This window comes from Mus pahari, chromosome 11, assembly GCF_900095145.1.
Source record: "Mus pahari chromosome 11, PAHARI_EIJ_v1.1, whole genome shotgun sequence".
In the NCBI taxonomy this organism is placed as follows: domain Eukaryota; kingdom Metazoa; phylum Chordata; class Mammalia; order Rodentia; family Muridae; genus Mus; species Mus pahari.
The window spans coordinates 54,833,569-54,853,999 of record NC_034600.1 but is presented as its reverse complement, the minus strand read 5'-3'; the positions used below and the strand labels follow the sequence as shown (position 1 = coordinate 54,853,999).

Sequence of the window (20,431 nt, the reverse complement as noted above, 5' to 3'; positions counted from 1 at the left end):
AAAAAAAAAAAAAAAAAAAAAAAAAAACACCCCGCCACACCCCCAGGGTTTCTAGGGTTCAGTTTACAGTACCTCCAAAGCAGTGTAAGAGATATCAGGCACACAAAAATGATGCACCTATATACATAAAATAATGATGATAAAATTTACACCAAAGCACCCTATATCCTTTATCTCTCCCTCAAAAAAAAATCCAACACACATTTTTTTCAAAAGATCTGAAAACCATTTGGTTTAACAAACAAGAATTTGTAAAATTAGTGTATCTCATTTATTTTTAAAGATTTGTTTATTTTATGTATGAGTACACTGTTGCTGTCTTCAGACACACCAGAATTGGGCATCCGATCCCATTACAGATGGTTGTGAGCCACCATGTGGTTGCTGGAAATTGAACTCAGGACCTCTGGTAGAGCAGTCAGTGCTCTGAGCCATCTCTCCAGTCCAGTATATTTCTTTAAATCTCTACAGATTTGTGGTCATTTAAAAGACTTTTCCTTTTGGAAAAAAAACAAAACAAACAAACAAAAACAACAACTTATTTTCACCTGGAACTGGTGTGCAGATAGCCAGTTTTGTTCTCAAATCAGAGATCTCAAAAATGACAATAAGTAAAAATAAGTAAATAAATAGAGAAAAGGAAGACAGTCCTACAGGTATTGGACCAAAACCATTTATAAGTGACAGGTGCGGCAATATAGGCCTTTAATCCCAGGATTTGGGAGGAAGGGAGAAACTGATCACTGAGTTCGAGGTCAGATTGGTTTACAAAGATTTCTGGACTGACTGTGGATACGTATTTCAAATAAATAAAAATTAACAAAAACCTTAAGGCTGAGATGACAGCTCAGCAGATGAAACTGGTTGCTCTGCAAACATGAGGACCTGGGCCCAATTTTCCAGGTCCTATGCAAAAAGGCAGGGGTGGCTATCTCTCCATGCTACTAACTCCAGCACTGTGGGGACCAAGGACTGCTTGGACTTGCTGACTGCCAGCCTAACTGTAGCTTCAGTGAGAAGCCCCTTAAAAGAGCAGATTGGAGAGGGACAGAAAACAGGTCACCTGATGTCTTCCCCTGACTTCCAAGTGTCCATGTACACACGTGCATATATCACATGCATAAACACACAAAATACTTGTAAGTGCTTTCTCAATTTTCCTAAGACTAAGCTCTTGTATATAGGCTATGAATTATAACCAGGATTCAGGACTTGATAAAAACCCAATTCTTTTTAACTGAGAACATATTTAAATTTTATAAGGGTTGTACTTGAAATGATTTTTTCCTATACCATCAATAAAAGCCCAACAATCAGCTAAGGGTTGAGAGCTCACCTCTCCTGGAAAGTCTGAAGACCAACCACATCCTCTTCTGGTTCCCCATGTTTATAGAAATGGAGTCCAAGACCCTGGGGATCTTTTTTCTCGGCAGCAGTAAGAGAAAGTTCCACCACACCCTCATAAAAGCGCACTAATGGGGGAGACAAAGGCCAAGGGCTTAGAGCTCACTACAAAGGCTTTGCTAGGCAGACATAAAGGGACCAAGAATGGAATGCTGTGTTTCTATTGAACACTTATTGTTCTAGTAACGGCACTGCAAAATAGTTCTGATGTGTTTACTTATGAAGAAGGTCTAATGTGGCTAGAAGGCATATTAACGGATGCCCTCTTGGAAAAAACCTTCATATATAAAATAACAAACAGGTTTCAGAGGAAAAAACTTGTAATCCAAATCTGTGCTGAGTTACAGTTTTTACTTTTAAAATTAGTCAAATAATTTTAGGCATTTTAAAATTAAGTATAATTCAGTCGTGTCGCTTAAAAAGAACTGCCAGGCAGTGGTGGCACACACCTTTAATCCCAGCACTTGGGAGGCAGAGGCAGGTGGATTTCTGAGTTCTGATGTTGTTTTTTATTCTGTTGGTTTTTCGAGACAGGGTTTCTCTGTGCAGTCCTGGCTGTCCTGGAACTCACTCTGTAGACCAGGCTGGCCTTGAACTCAGAAATCCACCTACCTCTGCCTCTCAAGTGCTGGGATTAAAGGCATATGTCACCACTGCCCGGCAGATTTCTGAGTTCTAGGCCAAACTGGTCTACAGAGTGAGTTCCAGGAGAGCCAGGGCCACACAGAGAAACCCTCTCTTGAAAAAGACAAAAACAAAAACAAACACACAAACATAAAACCAAAGAACTGAAATGCTAAAGTCTATTAGCCAGAAAGAGAGGCATGTGTATAATCTCAGGCTGTGGAGGAGGAGGAAGGATCAGAAGCTCATGGCCATAGTCTCTTGACTACAGAGAGTTCATGGCCAGTCTTGAAAAGTAAGCAAGCACTTGCCTCACATGTACAGGTGCTAGTTTGCTCTCCAGTATGAAAAGGAAAAAGGGAAACAATAAATAAAAGCAAACTACATAATTCAAAGTATCACTTTGGCCAAAGATGCTACAAGATTTGCCTGAGTAGACTCTAGATCACTCTGCTGTATACATACATGGCCTTGTGTCCTCTGAGTTAAGAAAAAGACGTAAAGAAGCATTTGGTTCCTACCTTGCCTATACTGAGCACAAACACTGGGAAGGTCCACTTGGTTGCTGATCTTCTGATACTCCTTCAGTGACTCCCGCAACATTCTCTCTCTCTCAGTCTTACTCTGAACTTGTCGGGAACGCTGAAGAAGCTCATTTGCCTGAAGAGAGGACAAAAGTTTAAACAGAGGCAAAAATCAAGCAGGCAGACGATGCTGTCCACATGTTTTAGTCTGTCTAAATTTATATGTGGCTTATTATCATTATAAATAAAAAGTCTACAAACTTACTTCTTACTTTTAGGCAGAAAAGTTTTTGACCAAAATAATCCTAGCTAGTCTTTCCCAGATAGCCTTGTCTGGGAATGCTCTTGCCTAGTCAATACATTATTGGTCAGCAGGCAGCTCATCAGGTGACACTTAATTTTTTTTTCTCCTGTAGGAAAGGATCAATAAGAATTGCCTCATTAACTTTGAGTCACTCCAAATTTACTTAAAGTTTTAGTGATTTTCCTTACTTTCTAAGGAAGGAAACAAACTCCAATTATCTCAATTACTAAATTAAGTGATTTTTTTCCCCCTTAATTGCTAACTTTTACCTTTCTAAAATTTAAGTGTGTGGATGTTTTGTTTGCACGTACGTCTGTGCAGCATGTTCCTGATGCCCATGGATGTCAGGTCAGGGTGGCAGAACCCTTGGGACTAGTTTTATAGACAGTAGTGAGCTGCCTTATGGGTGCTCCAAGTTGAACCTGGGTCCTCCAGAAAAGGCCAGTGCTCTTAAACATCTTAGCCAAAAACACCACTGTCTAGTCCTATAGGCTTTGTCATTTAAACCATGACCTAAAAATACTGCCAACGATACTCTATATGTAACACTTAAAAGAGTATACATGTATTTTTAAGAAACCATTTATTTCAACCCATCTCTTAGTTGAGGATTCTGACACTGAACCATATTAAGCTCAAGTATGGAAAAACCCTGATTCTCCACTCCCCCTCATCACTATGACACCTCACATATAAATCACTAAAGAAGCAGTGACACACCATACCTTAGAACAAACCGCATCATCTGTGCTATACAGAAGGGGACAGGTGTCCTGCAGATGTAAGCTAATGCCATCTACAGCAGCATTGTCTCTGATGTAGCAGTTGATAAGGGAAGCAATTAATGCTCCAGTGACCTCTTTGTCCCTGATCACCAGATCCTTAAAGGTGGTGATCTTCAGCTGCTCTTGAAATTCCTAGGAAGAGAGAGACCCTTCATCAAAATCAAGGAATACTTCATTTCCTCACAAAGAACAACTTGTTTGTTTTTTGATAGGGCCTCACTAGGTAGCACTTGCTGACCTAGAATTTACTAGGTAGACCTGGCTGGCCTTCAACACTGACCTAGCAGCCTCAGCCTCCCCACTGTCAGGACTAAAGGTATGAGCCACCATGCAGAAGTTTTATTAGTAATAAACGACTCTACTAATAGACTCTAATTTAAATAAGAATAGGGCTGAGCACCCCCAGCACTGACAAACCAAATACACCAAACATTGACATAGCTTTGCTGGGTGGGGGTGGCGGGCAGGGGGTTGGGGTGGGGAATGCAATAAAATCATGTAAATTCGGAGCCTACAGTTGGTTTAATTCAAACCTCTGACTTTACATATAAGAAAAGTTGTATCAAGGCAGAGTCAGCGCTAGTATTTTTGCTTTTGGCCATTGGCAAAAACAATCACTTGGCTATATGTATAAAAATCTGGCTGGAACGAGGTGTGGTGTCTCAGCATGTGGAGGTCCAGGCAGGCAGACCTTTGTGAGATGGAGGCCAGTCTGAAGATCAAACAAAAAAGAATCCTGTGCTTTCGTTTTGTTTGCCCTAAAAAAATGTTGTGATTACAAAATTAGATGGATGAATTTGACCTGCATTTTGAACAAATTTTCTTGCTAAGATATCTCTAAAGGGTAAGGCCATTTATAGTCCAGACAGTATTTTTATAGTGATATATTTTTAAAATTTCAACACAAATATTCTAAGTTTTGGGGCAAATACTTATTTGCATTCCTTGAGTGCATATATAGTAATGGGAGGCAAGGAAGGTTCGAAGGCAGATCACAAATGACTCGGAGCCTAATTAGTTCCTACCCTACGTTTATAATCCAATGAGATCCAAAAAACATGCTACCTGCCCGGAAAAATAAAATGGTTTTCATCAACTAAATAGGAGAGTTTCACATTTCTAAAAGGGGAAAACAAGTTTATGTACATTTAAAAATCAACAAGATCAAGAAGGACTGCAACAACCACAACCACTCTGTGCACACTAGGAAAAAGAACTGGGGATCGCCTGGCATGGTGGCACACGCCTTTAATCCCAGCACTTGGGAGGCAGAGGCAGGCGGATTTCTGAATTTGAGGCCAGCCTGGTCTACAGAGTGAGTTCCAGGACAGCCAGCACTATACAGAGAAACCCTGTCTTGAAAAACAAACAAACAAACAAACAAACAAAAAGAACAGAACTGGGGATCATTGTGGAACGTTTCGTAAAGCTAAATCTGTAGGGGACAGGAGAGGCAGCTCAGCAGTCAGGAATACTGGCCGCTCTTAAAGAGGACATAGGCTCAGTTCCCAGCATCCACATGGAAGACCACAACCATCAGTAACTCCAGTTCAAAGGGTATCTGATGGCTTCTTTAGACACCACCTGGCAAGCATTTTGTGCTCTTACATACATACAGGCAGAACATGCACATGCATCAAATTTTTATTTTATTTTATTTTTTTTGAGATGGAGCTTTCCCTACACAGCCCCGGCTGTCCTGGAATTAATTCACTATGTATACCAAGCTGGCCTACAACTTAGAAAGATCCACCTACCTCAAAGGTGTGTGCGTGAGCCACCACATACAGCACAGATAAACGTAAAAAAGGAAAGAAGCATCTTGGGTATTAAATAACCCCAGAGGACAAAACCCACCTCACCTTTTGAAGTTCTCCGACAATGACAGAAAACTGATGTTCACAAAGGAGTTTCCAGAGAGCCAGAGCTTGGTACGATTTTCGAACCAGCTGCTGGATCGCCTGAAGTGAAATCTTCTCACTCAGCTGAGCTTCTAATGACAAAATACAACTAATGACATCTCACCAAATGACACAGGGTGAACTGCTTCCTCATGTCAAATATAGCATAGCTAAGAGTGACATCCCCATGCCTCCCCTGCCTCCACCACAGACAACGAGGCAATCATGTGCTCATTCCCATGAAATACACTGGCATGAATACACAGGGAAAACACTTGCATATGCATATATAGAAAATAAAAACACTGTAGTGCCTTGTCTCATTTCTTAAGGGCCACTAAAAACAACAGCTTAGAGGGCCTTCTAGAAGGCACCACCAAGTTTCCCAGGACTGAGTTTCTCAAGCCTTGCATTAACATACCCTAGTACATTAAATCAATTTGGTCAGTCACGATAACTTGCCTTATCTTATAAGTAGAATACATCAAAAGGAACAAAAATGGATAAACAGTATATATATTACAAAAGACTATTACTCAGTCTTAGACTGGACATTCTAACATATACTACAGCATGGTTGGATGTGGAGAACAGTATGCTAAGTGAAGTAAGCCAGTAATACAATGACAAAAAGTGCTATGCCAAGTACCCAGAATCAAACAGACAGAAAATGAAAGTAGACTGGTGGGTGCCATGAGCTGACGACAGGGAAAATAGGAGTTTCTATGCTGTAGTCATAAGGAGCTTTATTACGGAATAAGGAAGTTCAACAAACAGATGTTGGCAATAACGTGAAGATACTGAATATGCTGAACTGTATACTTAAGGAGCTCAGGGGCTCAAACCCAAGTACTCCCTAGTGATGGATTCAGGGGGGTTAGTTCCTCACCTGTGTACCCACTGGTGATCCCACCAAGCTCAATGAACAGATGCAGCCCAATGATCACCCAGTTGGCTCAAAGGATTACACAAAACTCAGTCATGAAGCCTGAAGAGGCCTGGGGGTGTGTGTGGGAGATTTGACTGTAGAAGTGAGGGAGAATGGATGGATGGATGGAGTAACCAGAATATATATAAATGACTAAAAATGTCAAAAACTAAACAGTCAATTTTAAAGTATAGATATGTTCCCAAGATGAAGAAAAAAATTCATCAAATAGAGTGTATCATGCTTTGTGAGGACAAAAGGGCAAAAATCTTAGGCTGAGAAAGTATGGAAAGAAAGAATTTCCATGCTGTTCTATTTTTCTCAACCATAAAGATGGCACTTTAATTAAGAAAGAAAAAGAAAAAAAAATCTTGTGTTTTCAAGACACTTCACTGGTGGGGTCACAAGAAATAAGTTACCATGAAACTTCCTCTGCAGCTCCTGCTGCATTTGCTGGGTGTTTCCATTCTCGGGACGCATGAATCCAGCCAGCCGCTGCTGCACTTTGGCAGTAGTACTGAAGCGGAAATTAGAGTGAGTGTGAGTTTTACTGGGGTATGGATCAGATGTTAGAAAATACAGGTGTGTACAGCACTTTTTTTTTTTTTTTGCAGTTAAATTTTTTATTTTAGTAAGACAAGAATGTGCACAGCCCATGCACTAGTACTTAAATAAAATATCAGCAATTACTAAGTTACAGTGACTTGAAGGTCAATCTATACATTCAGCAAGTTTAAACATATTCCTATTCTTTTTTTTTTTTTTTTAAAGATTTATTTATTTCATTTATATGAGTATAATGTCACTGTCTTTATGTCTTCAGACACCAGAAGAGGGCATTGGATCCTATTACAGATGGTTGTGAGCCACCATGTGGTTGCTGGGAATTGAACTCAGGACCTCTGGAAGAGCAAGCATGCTCTTAACCACTGAGCCATCTCTCCAGCCCACATGTTCTTATTCTTAAAACATTAACTGAGCTGAGCAGTGGTGGTACACGCCATTAATCCCAGCACTTGGGAGCAAAGGCAGGTGGATTTCTGAGTTTGAGGCCAGCCTGGTCTACAGAGTGAGTTCCAGGACAGACAGGGCTACACAGAGAACCTCCCCCCCCCCCCCCAAAAAAAACCCCTGAAAATATTGCTTGCTGACAAAACTTTCTTAAATGCTGTGGCTGGATGCACAGGTCATCAAATATGTCAATACGACAGAGATGAGCGCCTGTTTGAACACTGAGATGTACCAGAGACACTGAAAGTGACAAATACAAGCCATCAAGACTCACCCCACATGAAGGGCCTGAGTCCTCCACAGCGGTCTACTCAAGAGTTTCATTAATATCTTTTTGTTTAAAGATTTATTTATTTATTGTATGTAAGTACCCTGTAGCTGTCTTCAGACACTCCAGAAGAGGGAGTCAGATCTTGTTACAGATGGTTGTGAGCCACCATGTGGTTGCTGGGATTTGAACTCTGGACCTTCGGAAGAGCAGTCGGGTGCTTTTACCTGCTGAGCCATCTCACCAGCCCCTTTCATTAATATCTTAACACAAATATGTCAAAACCTTGGCACAACTTACTGTCAGGTTGTTATTTTGACTTCACAACCACCGACCATTATGAATACTCCCCTCCAGCACTGGGTCTGCTTAATTAACTCCAGAGTTTATTCATAGGATTGTGAGACCATATCACAAGTGCTGGTCACCGTGAAAAAGGAGAAAGAAGTGTGTGGCTTTATAATAAACCAGAATAGATGCTTTATAAAAATAGCACGCTTGATCAGGTAAGGGAGCTTGGCAGCCTAGGTAACAGTGCTTGGTGCTGAGTCTGACGACCAGAGCTGGACCCCAGGACCCACATGGTGGAGAAAGAACCAATGCAGGCAGCTTACACTCTGACCTCCACACAGACGCCAGAGCACACACGCCTCCCACCTACACAACCCCAAAGAAATGTAATTTTGAAAAACAGAAATGTTATAGATTCTTTCCTAACATTTTAAGGAGAAATAAATCTATGGCCAAAAACCATAATATTGCATATCTTCTCTTAGGTAAAATAACAGGCAGATTCACTGTGGTAGAAAATCACCAGGGGTATAGGAACAGAGGGACTGAAAGAAACACAGAGGTCCCTCCTGGCACAAGTCCAGGCTTAGATAGCGTGATAATGATAACCTTGTGAAGCACTACATCTACAGCAAAGGACTGCTTACAGGGTAGCTCCTGGACTGGGTGTGGTACCACAAGCCTTTAATCCCCAGCACTCAGGAGATGGAAGCAGAAAATCTGTTATGTTGAGGCTGGCCTGGTCTACTCAGGACAGCCAAGGCTACATATAGAGATCCTGCCTTAAAAAAATTACAACTAGGGATGGCTCAGCAGTTATGAACACTGGCTGCTCTTCCAGAGGACTTCAGTTCAATTCCCAGCAACCACACGCCAGCTCATACCTGTCTGTACCTCCAGTTTCTACGTTTGTGACACCCTTCAATACATACACACGCAGGATAAACACCACTGAACATTAAAAAAAAAAAAAAAAAAAGACTGTATGGTATAGCTCTTAAGTTCTAACAAAATACAATGGAAAGAAAAACTAAATAGCTAGGCCTGTAGTTCAGTGGTAAAGTACCTGCCTACAATGTGTGAGGTCCTGGGTTTCATTGCAGTATCTCAAAGTAATAAGAAAATACATCCTTCATACACAGATAAAAAGTAAGTAAGTAAGTAAGTAAGTAAATAGATCTGGTTCTCACTTTGGATTTCCTAGTGGTCCTCCTGAAAACTGGGAATTTCTGTCTAGAAATTCCTGCAAACCTTTCAGCTCCTGTAGCACTGACTCCAGCAGCTGGATGGGCACACTGCTTTCAATCTGTAAGATTGGAAATTAAAGTTTTCAAATATTTAAAGACACAGAAAAAGTATATATATAAAAAAGTACTCCTTTGAGTCAGCAGTGAATATATACAATTCTAGTTTTGAGCTATGTTATCTTTATAATTAATATATAAAGTTCTTTTTTATATCCATTCAATATCCAGTTAGCTAAAATAAAGAGCATTGAAAGTTACCCATGTCCTTCCTTTCCCTCCTGCTCTTTTACAACTAATATAAAATTTATATGCAGTAGAACACAAATACCAAATGAACACCTTAATTTCGTTTCATAGTTCATGGTCCTCACTCAGATCGCTCAGCATGGTTAACACTCACGTCCTCATGTCCTTACCGCCAACTAACCAATCAGCTCAAGGGAACTTTTCTTTACTGCTATCACTGTGGATTAATTCAGCCCATTCTGAAGTGCATACAAATACTATGTCAGATAAAATGCATCTTATTAGAAATGTGAACTCTAAGAGAGCGTCAAAATGTGGGTTGGGCTGTGTGTATGCATCAGTGCATGTCAGTGTGTGTGTGTATGTGTGTGTGTGTGTGTGTGTGTGTGTGTGTAAAATCCCAGTACTTGGAGGGTTTGGAAGATCGGTCACAGGATCAAAGGTAGCTCAAAATACATAGCAAGACCATCTTGTGGAAAACAAAAACCAAACAACAACAAAAGAAAAACAGAATAGCAAAGAAAACAAAGCATAGTAAAAGAAAGAAAACCAAACCAAACAAACCCCAAGAGCATAAAGTAAGCCTACCTGATCTGTAAAAAACAAAAACAAAAACAAAAACAAAAACAAAGCTCTGGGATGTTTCTTTAAAGCAATGTGAAGTGCATGTGAGCTCACACCGACGCTGCTGAGCTTATGAGAGTATCACACTTCTGTAAAAGCCAGGTACAAATGACAGCAGATGGGGCAGTTAGCTTAGCTGGCTCTCTGACCTCACAGCAACCTTCAGAGGAAGCCAGGCTAGTTTTTTCATTTTGCACTGGAGCACTAGGCTATGAAATGTTAAGTGACTGGGATAAGACCTAAGCCAGAGAAGGACAGATTACTGGGTGAAAACACAAAACATGTTCATAAAGCAATTAAGACATGAGAAACACTACCTACTGAATACCACCACCAACTGGTTACATACAAACAAGGAGGTAACATGATACACACTTACTGCAGTGATCTCCCTGTTGGAACTCTTGAATACTCTTTCAACAACTAAGCTAGCATCCCAAATATTTCTGGAACAAAAATGTTTTGATTATTGTACTGTAAATGAATACCTTTCATAACATGCAGTTACTTGTCTGTAGGAACATGAAGACTTTATTCATTTTTTTTTTCAAACACAGTAAGAACTTAATTTAACATTTTAAGTTTCCTAGACAACGAGGCTAGAGAGATGGTTCAGCAAGACACTTGTAGAAGCCTGTTGACCTGAATGGCACCCTAGGACCCACATCAAAGTGGAAGTGAAGAACCGATTTCACAAGTGTCCTCTGACACTCACATACACATTTACCTCTCCTTCATTGTGTGTACACGCCAATACTAAACACAATTTAAGAAAAGGAAAAAATGAGAAAACGGATAAGCTGGAAAATTTCCAAACATAACATCCCTATTACTCCAGAAAATGAAAGTACACTAAAGAAAAAGGTCAGTAGTTAAGAGCACTCACTGCTCTTACAGATAATCTAGGCTCAGTTTCCAGCACCCATAGGACAGCTAACAGCAGTCCTGTATCTTAGGAGATCTGGTACCCTCTTCTGCCCTCCACGGGCACCAGGCATATATGCAGTGCACATACATGCAGGAAAAACATTTGTATGCATAAAATAATCATAAAAATTCCAGGAATATGCATACACACAGCTGCTAATGAAAGCCTTTATCCCAACTGTAGGATCAGTCTATTCAGGCATGGCAGCTAATTAGACAGTGTGGGAGGACTCCAAATAGGGGCAGTCATGGTTTATCCTTCCCTCTACCCACTTCCTCTGTGGGATGACTTCCGCACCTGTCCTTTACAGCAATGGTGTCTCCTCACCAGCTTCTGAATTGAAGCTGACCAGATAAGACAGGACAGAGAATGGCACTGTTGTGAACAGAGGCACTGAGGAGCTTTGGAAGTTTCAACCTTCACATGCAGTCCCACCACCAGCAAGAGACAGATTCTTGGCTGTCCTACTGAAGGACGAGAACATACAGAGAACAGACCTGTGTGCCCATGTCATACCAGCGTATTAATGGGCCTTGAAGCATATGGCAGTCCAGTAAAGATACATAAACCTCTTTCTACTGTAGCATGTGACTGCATATGCATGAGTGAGTCAAGACAGACCAGAACTGCCCAGCTGAAATCTAGACACATACTACTCAGTGATAGGATGCTTTATAAGGCTAGTTATTAATATGCATATAGATATAATCTCAGGCTATATGCATAGAAATAAAACAATGATACAGGTAAAGGGCTAAACAATGCAATTTTATCAATGGATGAGCTTAAAGCAAAGTAAATGCGGAAGGCTCCAAGGAGTTTATGAGGGTGACTTTAGCTGAGACTCCTCGCAGTGGGGATATGGAACCTGAAGTGGCCACCTCTTGTAGCCAGACAGGACCCACTGCAGGGGGATAAGGGCATCAACCCACCCACAAAACCTTCAACCCAAAATCTGTCTGGCCTACATGCAGGAACAAAGATGAAGCGAAGTCTGAGGGAATGGCTAACCAATGACCAGGCTAACTTGAGATCCATCCCATGGGCAAGCACCAATGCCTGACACTACTAATGATACTCTGTTATGCCTGCAGACAGGAGCCCAGCATAGCTGTCCTTGGAGGAGTTCTACCCAGCAGCTGACTGAAACAGATGCAGAGACCCACAGCCAAGAACTGGATGAAGCTCGGGAACTTGTGTGGAAGAGTTGAGGGACCTGAAAGAGACAGAAACCCCATAGGAAGACCAACCGAGTCAACTAACCTGGACCTTGGGTGCTCCCAGAGGCTGAACCACCAACCAAAGAGCATAGATGGGCTGGGCTTAGCCTCCCCCCTCCCCCGGACATATGTAGCAGATGGCTTTTATGTTCGTCCCTGAACAACTGGAACAGGGGCTGTCCTTAAATCTGTTGCCTGCCTGTGGATCCCATTCCCTTAACTGAGCTGACCTGTCTGGCCTCAGTAGAAGAGGATGCACCTAGTCCTGCAGTGACTTGATGTATCAGGGTGGGGTGGTACCCAGGGGGCTTTCTCCTTCTCAGAGGAGAAAGGAAGGAGGGAATAAAGGGAGGGACTGAGTGAGTGTGTGTGTGTGGGGGGAGTCAGAAATGGGAGGGTTTGAGAGGAATGTAAAAAGAATAAATTAGAAGAAAAAGAAAGCAAACACAAAAAACTATAAGTAAACTTCAGTAAGTAATGTCCCAAGTATAGATTTAGGAATACTTCACTACTACAAATAGGACAAAGTAAATAGTATTATGTAGTTTATAAGGTACTTACCCCATGATTCGAGAAAAGTAAATGCAAATACCATTATGTTTTCCTGAGTACACAATCTCTGGTCCAGCCAAACCACTCATGCTTGCAGCCTGCATGGCTGGGTTTCCAACAGCACACATTGGGGTTGACATGGTAGGCAGCTGAGCACCTGTGCACACATCAGAAAAAGTCCCTCATCTCTAAGGCCAAGAGCTCCAACTTCCTACTGCTACTTTGCTAAGACGACACAGTTATCAGACAGCCTTGTATATTCAAGTCTCCATACACAGGGTCCAGTGCAGCTCTCGGCCTCACCAGACAAGCTTCTTTGTGCCAGAGATGGTGGCTAACAAAGAAGAGGTTGAAATGCAGAGAATGCGGATCTGTAGAGATGTTAGTCACAAACAGCACATCTAGACCACAGCATCACCCCAACCTACCACAGAAGGCACAGAGACTATCATGGAAAGGGCATGAAAAGCCTACAAGAACCACAGAGCTCAGAAAGACCTGGGAGAGAGAGCACTTTCTGCACGTGACAGGGCTTCTGCACTCTCAACCTCAGTCAACATTCCAGCATGAAGAGAGAATGGCTCACAAGCCTCTAGCTGAGGCCCTATTAACAGTTGATGGCCCCTGGGATCTAAGCGGGGCTATGGCCTTTTCGTGCTCCAGTGGATGGCCATGTCCATTGGTATGTGGACAGTATAAATCAGACTGGGTAGGCTATTAAAACACACACACACACACACACACACACACACACACACGCAAAACACAAGGTTGAGAGGGCTGGAGGTCTGGGACAGTGGTTCTGGACAGTGGCCGTGGGTAAATATGATCAAACACATTGTATGAATGTATGAAATTCTCAAATTAATAAAAATAGTTAAAGAAATTATAAGTGTTTAGAAATTTCAAGAGCCTATTTGGTGTATCCTGACACAAAAGGAAAATATGTAAAGATAATGAATAGATAGCCATTTGGTTTTGTTAAGAAGTCTAGACATGGATGAGTTTTCTCAGCTGTTTTACATTGACTGTGAGGATCAAACTCGGGTCTTTGAGGTGTTTGAAGCATGTTACCATCTGAATTATTTCCTCAACCTCTGTGTTTTTTTTTTTTTTAGGGATCATGCAAATTAGTCCTTTCAACATTAAATATTAGGAACAATAATTAATGTTAGTTCTTCAATATGAAGAGAAAAAATGTACCATGGGATTGTGTCCCCAAGGAGGATGGAGTTGGATAGGGACTCCCACTAGGGACAGGAGAACCTGCAAAAGAAAAAAACCAGAGATGTGTAAAATACCTTCACAATGCTTTGAATGAGATTAAGATTTTATTAGAAGCTACATATCACTGTGACTGAGGAATGACAGACACTACCTACTAGAGTCAAGAACCAGACACACATATTTTCAACTATTCATCTTTCTTTTCTTTTTAAAAATCTTTTTCCATTGACTACTAAATGAGGTCTGTAAATAATATTGGTTGCATATTATTTTGCTTCTTAGTATGTATTAAAGATTCTATACTGCCAGGGGTGGGTGGTGACAGCGCAGGGGGGATCTCTGAGTTCAAAGCCAGCCTGGTCTACATAGCAAGTTCCAGGCCAACCAAAGCCGCATAGGAAAACTTTATCTCAAAACAAACAAAAACCAAACAACAAACCAACCCCGCCCCTACACAGAAAACCCCAAAGAGTCAAGAGTCCCTGTGGAGAGACTATTCACTAGTAGGACAGAAGTCCTGATACAAGATCATCCCGTACTCACTAGAATAGATAGGAGAGCCGAGGGTGGGGCCAACGTTGCTTGGAGTAGGAAGAGGAGCTGGAAACCTCATCTGTGCCTCACCGCCATACCTGTTTGTGTGACAAGAGTTCAACTGAACTGTCAATCTTGCAAACCTGGGACAATCCCTGCTCTTGCTTAGTTTTCATACACTTGGCAGAGACTTTAATGTATGGTGCTCACAGTGAAGTAAATATGTATCTATCATAATCCTTCAATAAATGTTGATCTCAATTGCTACCAGGAAATTAGAAGAGACTCTACTAAGTGTAGCTGGTTGTGAGTTCTTTTTTCTATCTTCTACTCTTTTTCCGCCCCTTCAATTCCATGGAGAGCAAGGAAAGGGATGAGAACCCTGAATCTAATTTGTTCTTGTTTCTTCTTTGAGCACAAGTACTAAAAATGTAACCAACCCCCTCAACAACCAACACCCCACCCCACCACTCAAGGCCCTAGCATTTATACCCCTTGAAAAGTTCCCAGAATCCCAAATGTTGCACAATCGAAGAAACTATCTACAGTTGGTAAGACCACACCTCAGAGCATGAGGCAAAAGTCAGTTGCTTCAGACACTCTGAAGCAGCACCATCTCCCACACTTGGGACTAAAATGAAAACACATTTTTAAAAAAAAGGAAATCAAACTTCCAAAATTGCCACTATGTCTAAAAAAAAAGGACATGTAATGAATAGTTTACTTAATGCAGAAATGACAGAGTCTTTCTAACAGAATTAGTCAAATTTTAAAAACAGTGTTAAACATTGGCTTATCTTTATGTATATGGTGTCTTGCCTGAATCTATGTCTGTGCAATTGCACATGAAGGTCACACACAGGAGGGTGTCAGATTCCTTGGAAGTAGACAGCCATCAGCTGCCATGTGGATGCAGTGAATTGAACCTGGGTCCTCTAAAAGGGCAGCCAGTGTTCTTATCTCCTGAGATATCGCTCCAGCCCCCTCACCCCCAAATTTAAAGATTATACAATACAAGCATTATTCAAACTTTTGGCTAAATATACTATAGCAAGAAAGTCTCTGAAGGCTAGGGCGTAGGTTAATGGCAGATTGCTTGACTAATCAATCCTGGTTTAATTCCCTATACTGCAAAAATAAAACAAACAAACAAAAAAAAAAAAAAAAAAAAAAAACCACAAAACAAAACCCAGAATTTTAAAAACTATCTCTGACACCAAGTTTCCTTACTGTGTGTGACTCAGAATCCCTCAACACCATTGGTACCAATGCTCTAGAACCATCAAACTATCACACTGGTATCATCTAAAAAGTGGCCCAAGTGTCTCTGTGGTTCAATCAGTTAGCATGTTCAGCTGTTAATGGAGAGCTTAGTGGTTCAAGCCCACCCAGGGATGTCATGTGGCTTTGGGCTGGAGAGATAGCTTAGTGCTGACTGCTCTTCCAGAGGTACTAAGTTCAATTCCCAGCAAACACATGGTAGCTCACAGCCATCAGTGATGGGGATCCGATGCCCTCTTCTGGTGTGTCTGAAGACAGTGACAGTGTACTCACATACGTGAAATAAGTATCTGGAAGTGGTGTCTCTTTAATCCCAGCACTCAGCCAACACAGGCTGAATCGAATGGTGAATCCCTGTCTCCAAACAAACACCACCGACCACCACCAAGAGAAAACCCCAGGCTGCAGAGAGACGTCAGCTGTTAAGAGCACAGGGCAGACTTGCAGAGGACCTGGGTTCTACACTCAACACCCACAGGGAAGCTCACAACTGCCTAAAACTGGAGTCACGGGGCATCCATTGCACTCTTCTGGTTCCCAATGGTACTGTGTGCATGAGCTGCATAGACACATGCAGGGAAAACATTTATACTCACAAAATAAATTTTTTAGTGGCCCTGAGGTTGAGCTTAGCATGTGTAAGACCCTAGGTTCAATTTCTAGTACCAACAAACCAACCAACTAACAAACAAACAAAAAAGCAGTTCTTTTATATATAAATACTCCACAATATTTTAAAAGTATTTGATGAACACTTTTTTTTTTTTTTAAAAGATTTACTTATTTATTATATGTAAGTACACTATAGCTGGCTTCAGACACCCCAGAAGAGGGCATCAGATTTCATTACGGATGGTTATGAGCCACCATGTGGTTGCTGGGATTTGAACTCAGGACCTCTGGAAGAGCAGTCAGTGCTCTTAACCGCTGAGTCATCTCTCCAGCCCCCTGATGAACACTTTTGAACTAAGGATATAGCTCACTGGTAGAGTGCTTAGTATTTACATAGCATGAGGGAAAACAAAAACAAAAATAAACCTATGTTCAACTCTCAGAATGCCCCCCAACTAAAAGGTGGTCCAGTACATAAACACACTTTCTCTTTCTCTCTCCACCCTGTCATACCTAAAGAACGCCCGTGTTGCCCAAGCAGACACTTCTCTGTCACAGGCAGCAGTGGAACAAGCAAGAATAAGGCAAGTTGCACAAGCTTGGTCTTCCTGAAAGGGGGAAAAAATCAATACATTAAAGACAAATCCAGCGCTTACAGCAAGTGCTCAATAGATACTTGCTGACAGAATGAAATCAACCGACATGAGGAGGGCAAATAGCCCAGAAGTACGTTTAACTCAGGCATCAGTATTAAAGACACCTGCTCTTTAGGAAGATTTTGATCAGCTGCTATTCTATTTTATTCTTATATATTTCTATATTTTCTATATAATTGTATATTTCTATCTTTCTAACTTTTAGGAATTATCAGTAAGAAACAACATTATTGACTCTATCTATCATGTGCTAGGCACTATTTTAATAATCCAGTGTTGCCAGGCAGTGGTGGCACATGCCTTTAATCCCAGCAATCAGGAGGCAGAGGATCTACGAGTTGGAGGCCAGCCTGGTCTACATACAGAGTTCCTAGACAACCAGGGATACATAAAGAATCCTGTGTCAAACAAACAAACAAATAAACAAACGCAGGATTTATTAGTTCTTATAGCACATAGTGCTGCAGTATAATGAAGCTTACATACAACTAAAGCTTAGTGAATTCAAGTATCTCACTCCACTGGAAAAAGGTTCTTTTAGCAGACAGTCTGAATCCTCAATCTGTACACTGAGCTTTAATGAGAAAGTACGAATTTTAAATAAGCCTTCCCAGCTTTAACTCTGTCAATTCTGATATGGCTATTAACTACTAATGTCTCCATATTTTGCCTCCAGTCACTGCCTCAGGTTATTCCATGGGATTGGAAACATACACACATGTGCATGCTCGTAAAGGAATGACTGGTGCTTTTAACAAAAAGCATATTTATCATACAACTTCAATATCATATTCTTATTATTATACCTTAATAAGAATGTGTCAAAATCAGAGAAAAAATGTGGAAGAGTCTTGTAACATTACTATTTTCATAATCAATACATACATGCTGATTCAAGTACAAAAGAACAGATAATCTGTGTATTAAAATGTTTTACTTTTAGTTTACAAACTATTTTAATATTATACAGCTTTTTAAAAAAATTATTATTATTTTCTTTATTTACATTTCAAATGCTATCCCGAAAGTTCCCTATACCCCCCACCCCCCTCGCCCCTGCTCCCCTACCCACCCACTCCCACTACTTGGCCCTGGCCTTCCCCTGTGCTGGGTCATATAAAGTTTGCTATACAGCTTTTTAAATTAAAATAAATGCAGTACATAGTTACCTGATGTAATTTGAAGAATCTCTCAATCTCTTCTCCATCCCCTCCCACGTTACTCACAAGCAGATGTCTCAGCTGATCTACAGGTCTAAGCTTGTGAAACATAAGACTACCCTAAGAAATCAAAAAGGAGAGATCACATGAGAAAACGATTACCAAGCCTGACTGGTAAAGGGTGGGAATGTAGCTAAGGATGGAGTCCTAGCCTGGCGTGCACAGCCCATAAGTTCTCTCCTCACTAATACACACAAAACACCTGGCTGGTAATAACCAACCGACTGCTACCTTAGTTAATAATAAGCAACTTCAAGAACACAAAATGAGGTGGACAAAAGAAATTTTTGAAAAATTTTTCAAAAAGAATATTTTTGAAATTTAAAGATGCAGGACACTATATAGAATGTTAGCATTTAGAAATATTTACATAATATTCTCTTAATATATCTGTAAATCTGTGGATATTGATAACACAAATATCTGGGAGACTTTATTTTATATACTTTCTAGGGCAATTCACTACTGTTTAAAAAATTAAGAGTAGACATTTATAAAGCTCTTAAAGAATAATTCTGGGCTGGCAAGATGCTCAGCAGGTAAGAGCACTGACTGCTCTACCGAAGGTCTTGAGTTCAATTCCCAGCAACCACATGGTGGCTCACAACCATCTGTAATGAGATCTGACGCCCTCTTCTGGTGTGTCTGAAGACAGCTACAGTATACTTAATTATAATAAATAAATCTTTAAAATAATAATAATAATGATAATAATAATAATAATAATAATAATTCCACGCAGTGACATGACACCTGAAAATATTTGACAAAAACATTAAGTAACCAGACCAGGGGAATGGCTCAGCAGTAGTGTTTGCTTAGCATGCAGCAGTTCCTGAGTTCACCTGTCAGCACTACAATGAAAACACAGGCTTTAGCATATTTACTATAGCTTCTTTTTCACTATGGCAAGCAGATATGCACATACCTGTGCTGAGAGGAGAACAAATTTCTTTGGAGGCAACATGTGCTGTTGCACAACAACTGGTGAATCAGTTATTGGAATATGATCTTTATTTAATGGAGTGATTATTTTATCTACTTTTAATTCATCTATTGCAGAAAGAGCCCAGGAATGGCCATCAACACGAGTTGTCATCTATAAAAAAGAAATATACTGCTTTCATATTTTGTTGAAGTTACACATGGCAAAGCTTTTAGAAAACAAAAAACAAAACACAAAAATAAAACAACCAACCAAACTTCCCTAGTTCCAGCAACATGAATTACTCAGTTTATACTTAGTTTTTTATCCTTTGATTTGTTCGTTTTTCGAGACAGGGTTTCTCTGTGTAGTCCTGGCTGTCCTTGATCTTGCCTTGTAGATCAGGCTGGCCTCGAACTCAAGAGATCTGCCTACCAGCCAACCCCCCCCCCACCCCCGTGCTGGGATTAAAGATATGCAACACCATTGCCGCCTGGGAGATTACTTATTTTCATTTTATGTGCATTGGTGTTTTGCCTGCCTGCACTTGACTGTGTGAGAGTGTCAGATCTCCTGGAACTGGATTAACAGAAAGACGAAGAGCTGCCATATGTGTGCTGGGAATTGAACCCAGGTCCTCTGGAAGAGGTGAAACTGGGCCGTGCTTTTCTGCCCGCTGTCCTGTGGAGAAGCACTCTACAGCATTCTAGAAACTGGGGGTTAAAATGCCCCAGCTAACTGAATGTTTTTGTCTTCTGATAAACTGCTTGCTTGCTTATAAAACTCCTGCAACCGCCAGCCAGGATGTAGTTTTTCAGTTCTTTGCCTGTGCTCCCTGTAAAATGCTGTCTTGAGAAGTGTTTCTCTCTACACCATTGATGGCTGGTTCAATACAGACCCTCAATTTGGAATCTGGTTATACTGAGTGGTTTTTAGGACTCTACCTGGCAACAGTCCTGATTCTCACAACCACCGTCTGGGTTAGTACTGTAACTAGTATGTTTACTTCTACAAAGTAACAAACTGAGGGTAGAAAACAATGATTTACTTAAAAGTCTTCAGCTAGCCGGGCGTGGTGGCACACACCTTTAATTCCAGCACTTGAGAGGCAGAGGCAGG

General features: G+C 40.9%; 1 protein-coding gene across 1 annotated transcript in view; it reads right to left on the bottom strand.

Moving 5' to 3' along the window:
- The window catches only part of Nup155 (nucleoporin 155), a 51,076-nt gene that overhangs the window by 14,124 nt on the left and 16,521 nt on the right, over nt 1–20,431 (bottom strand). Inside the window, exons 13-25 of the mRNA XM_021208240.2 lie at nt 19,316–19,486; nt 18,337–18,447; nt 17,025–17,119; nt 14,628–14,716; nt 14,061–14,123; nt 12,867–13,014; nt 10,537–10,603; nt 9,231–9,346; nt 6,890–6,987; nt 5,504–5,634; nt 3,582–3,773; nt 2,550–2,688; nt 1,337–1,472 (exon numbers count right to left, since the gene is read on the bottom strand). Of these exons, the coding sequence (XP_021063899.1) occupies nt 1,337–1,472; nt 2,550–2,688; nt 3,582–3,773; nt 5,504–5,634; nt 6,890–6,987; nt 9,231–9,346; nt 10,537–10,603; nt 12,867–13,014; nt 14,061–14,123; nt 14,628–14,716; nt 17,025–17,119; nt 18,337–18,447; nt 19,316–19,486 (1,556 nt within the window). The remainder of the gene's footprint in view (nt 1–1,336; nt 1,473–2,549; nt 2,689–3,581; nt 3,774–5,503; nt 5,635–6,889; nt 6,988–9,230; nt 9,347–10,536; nt 10,604–12,866; nt 13,015–14,060; nt 14,124–14,627; nt 14,717–17,024; nt 17,120–18,336; nt 18,448–19,315; nt 19,487–20,431) is intronic.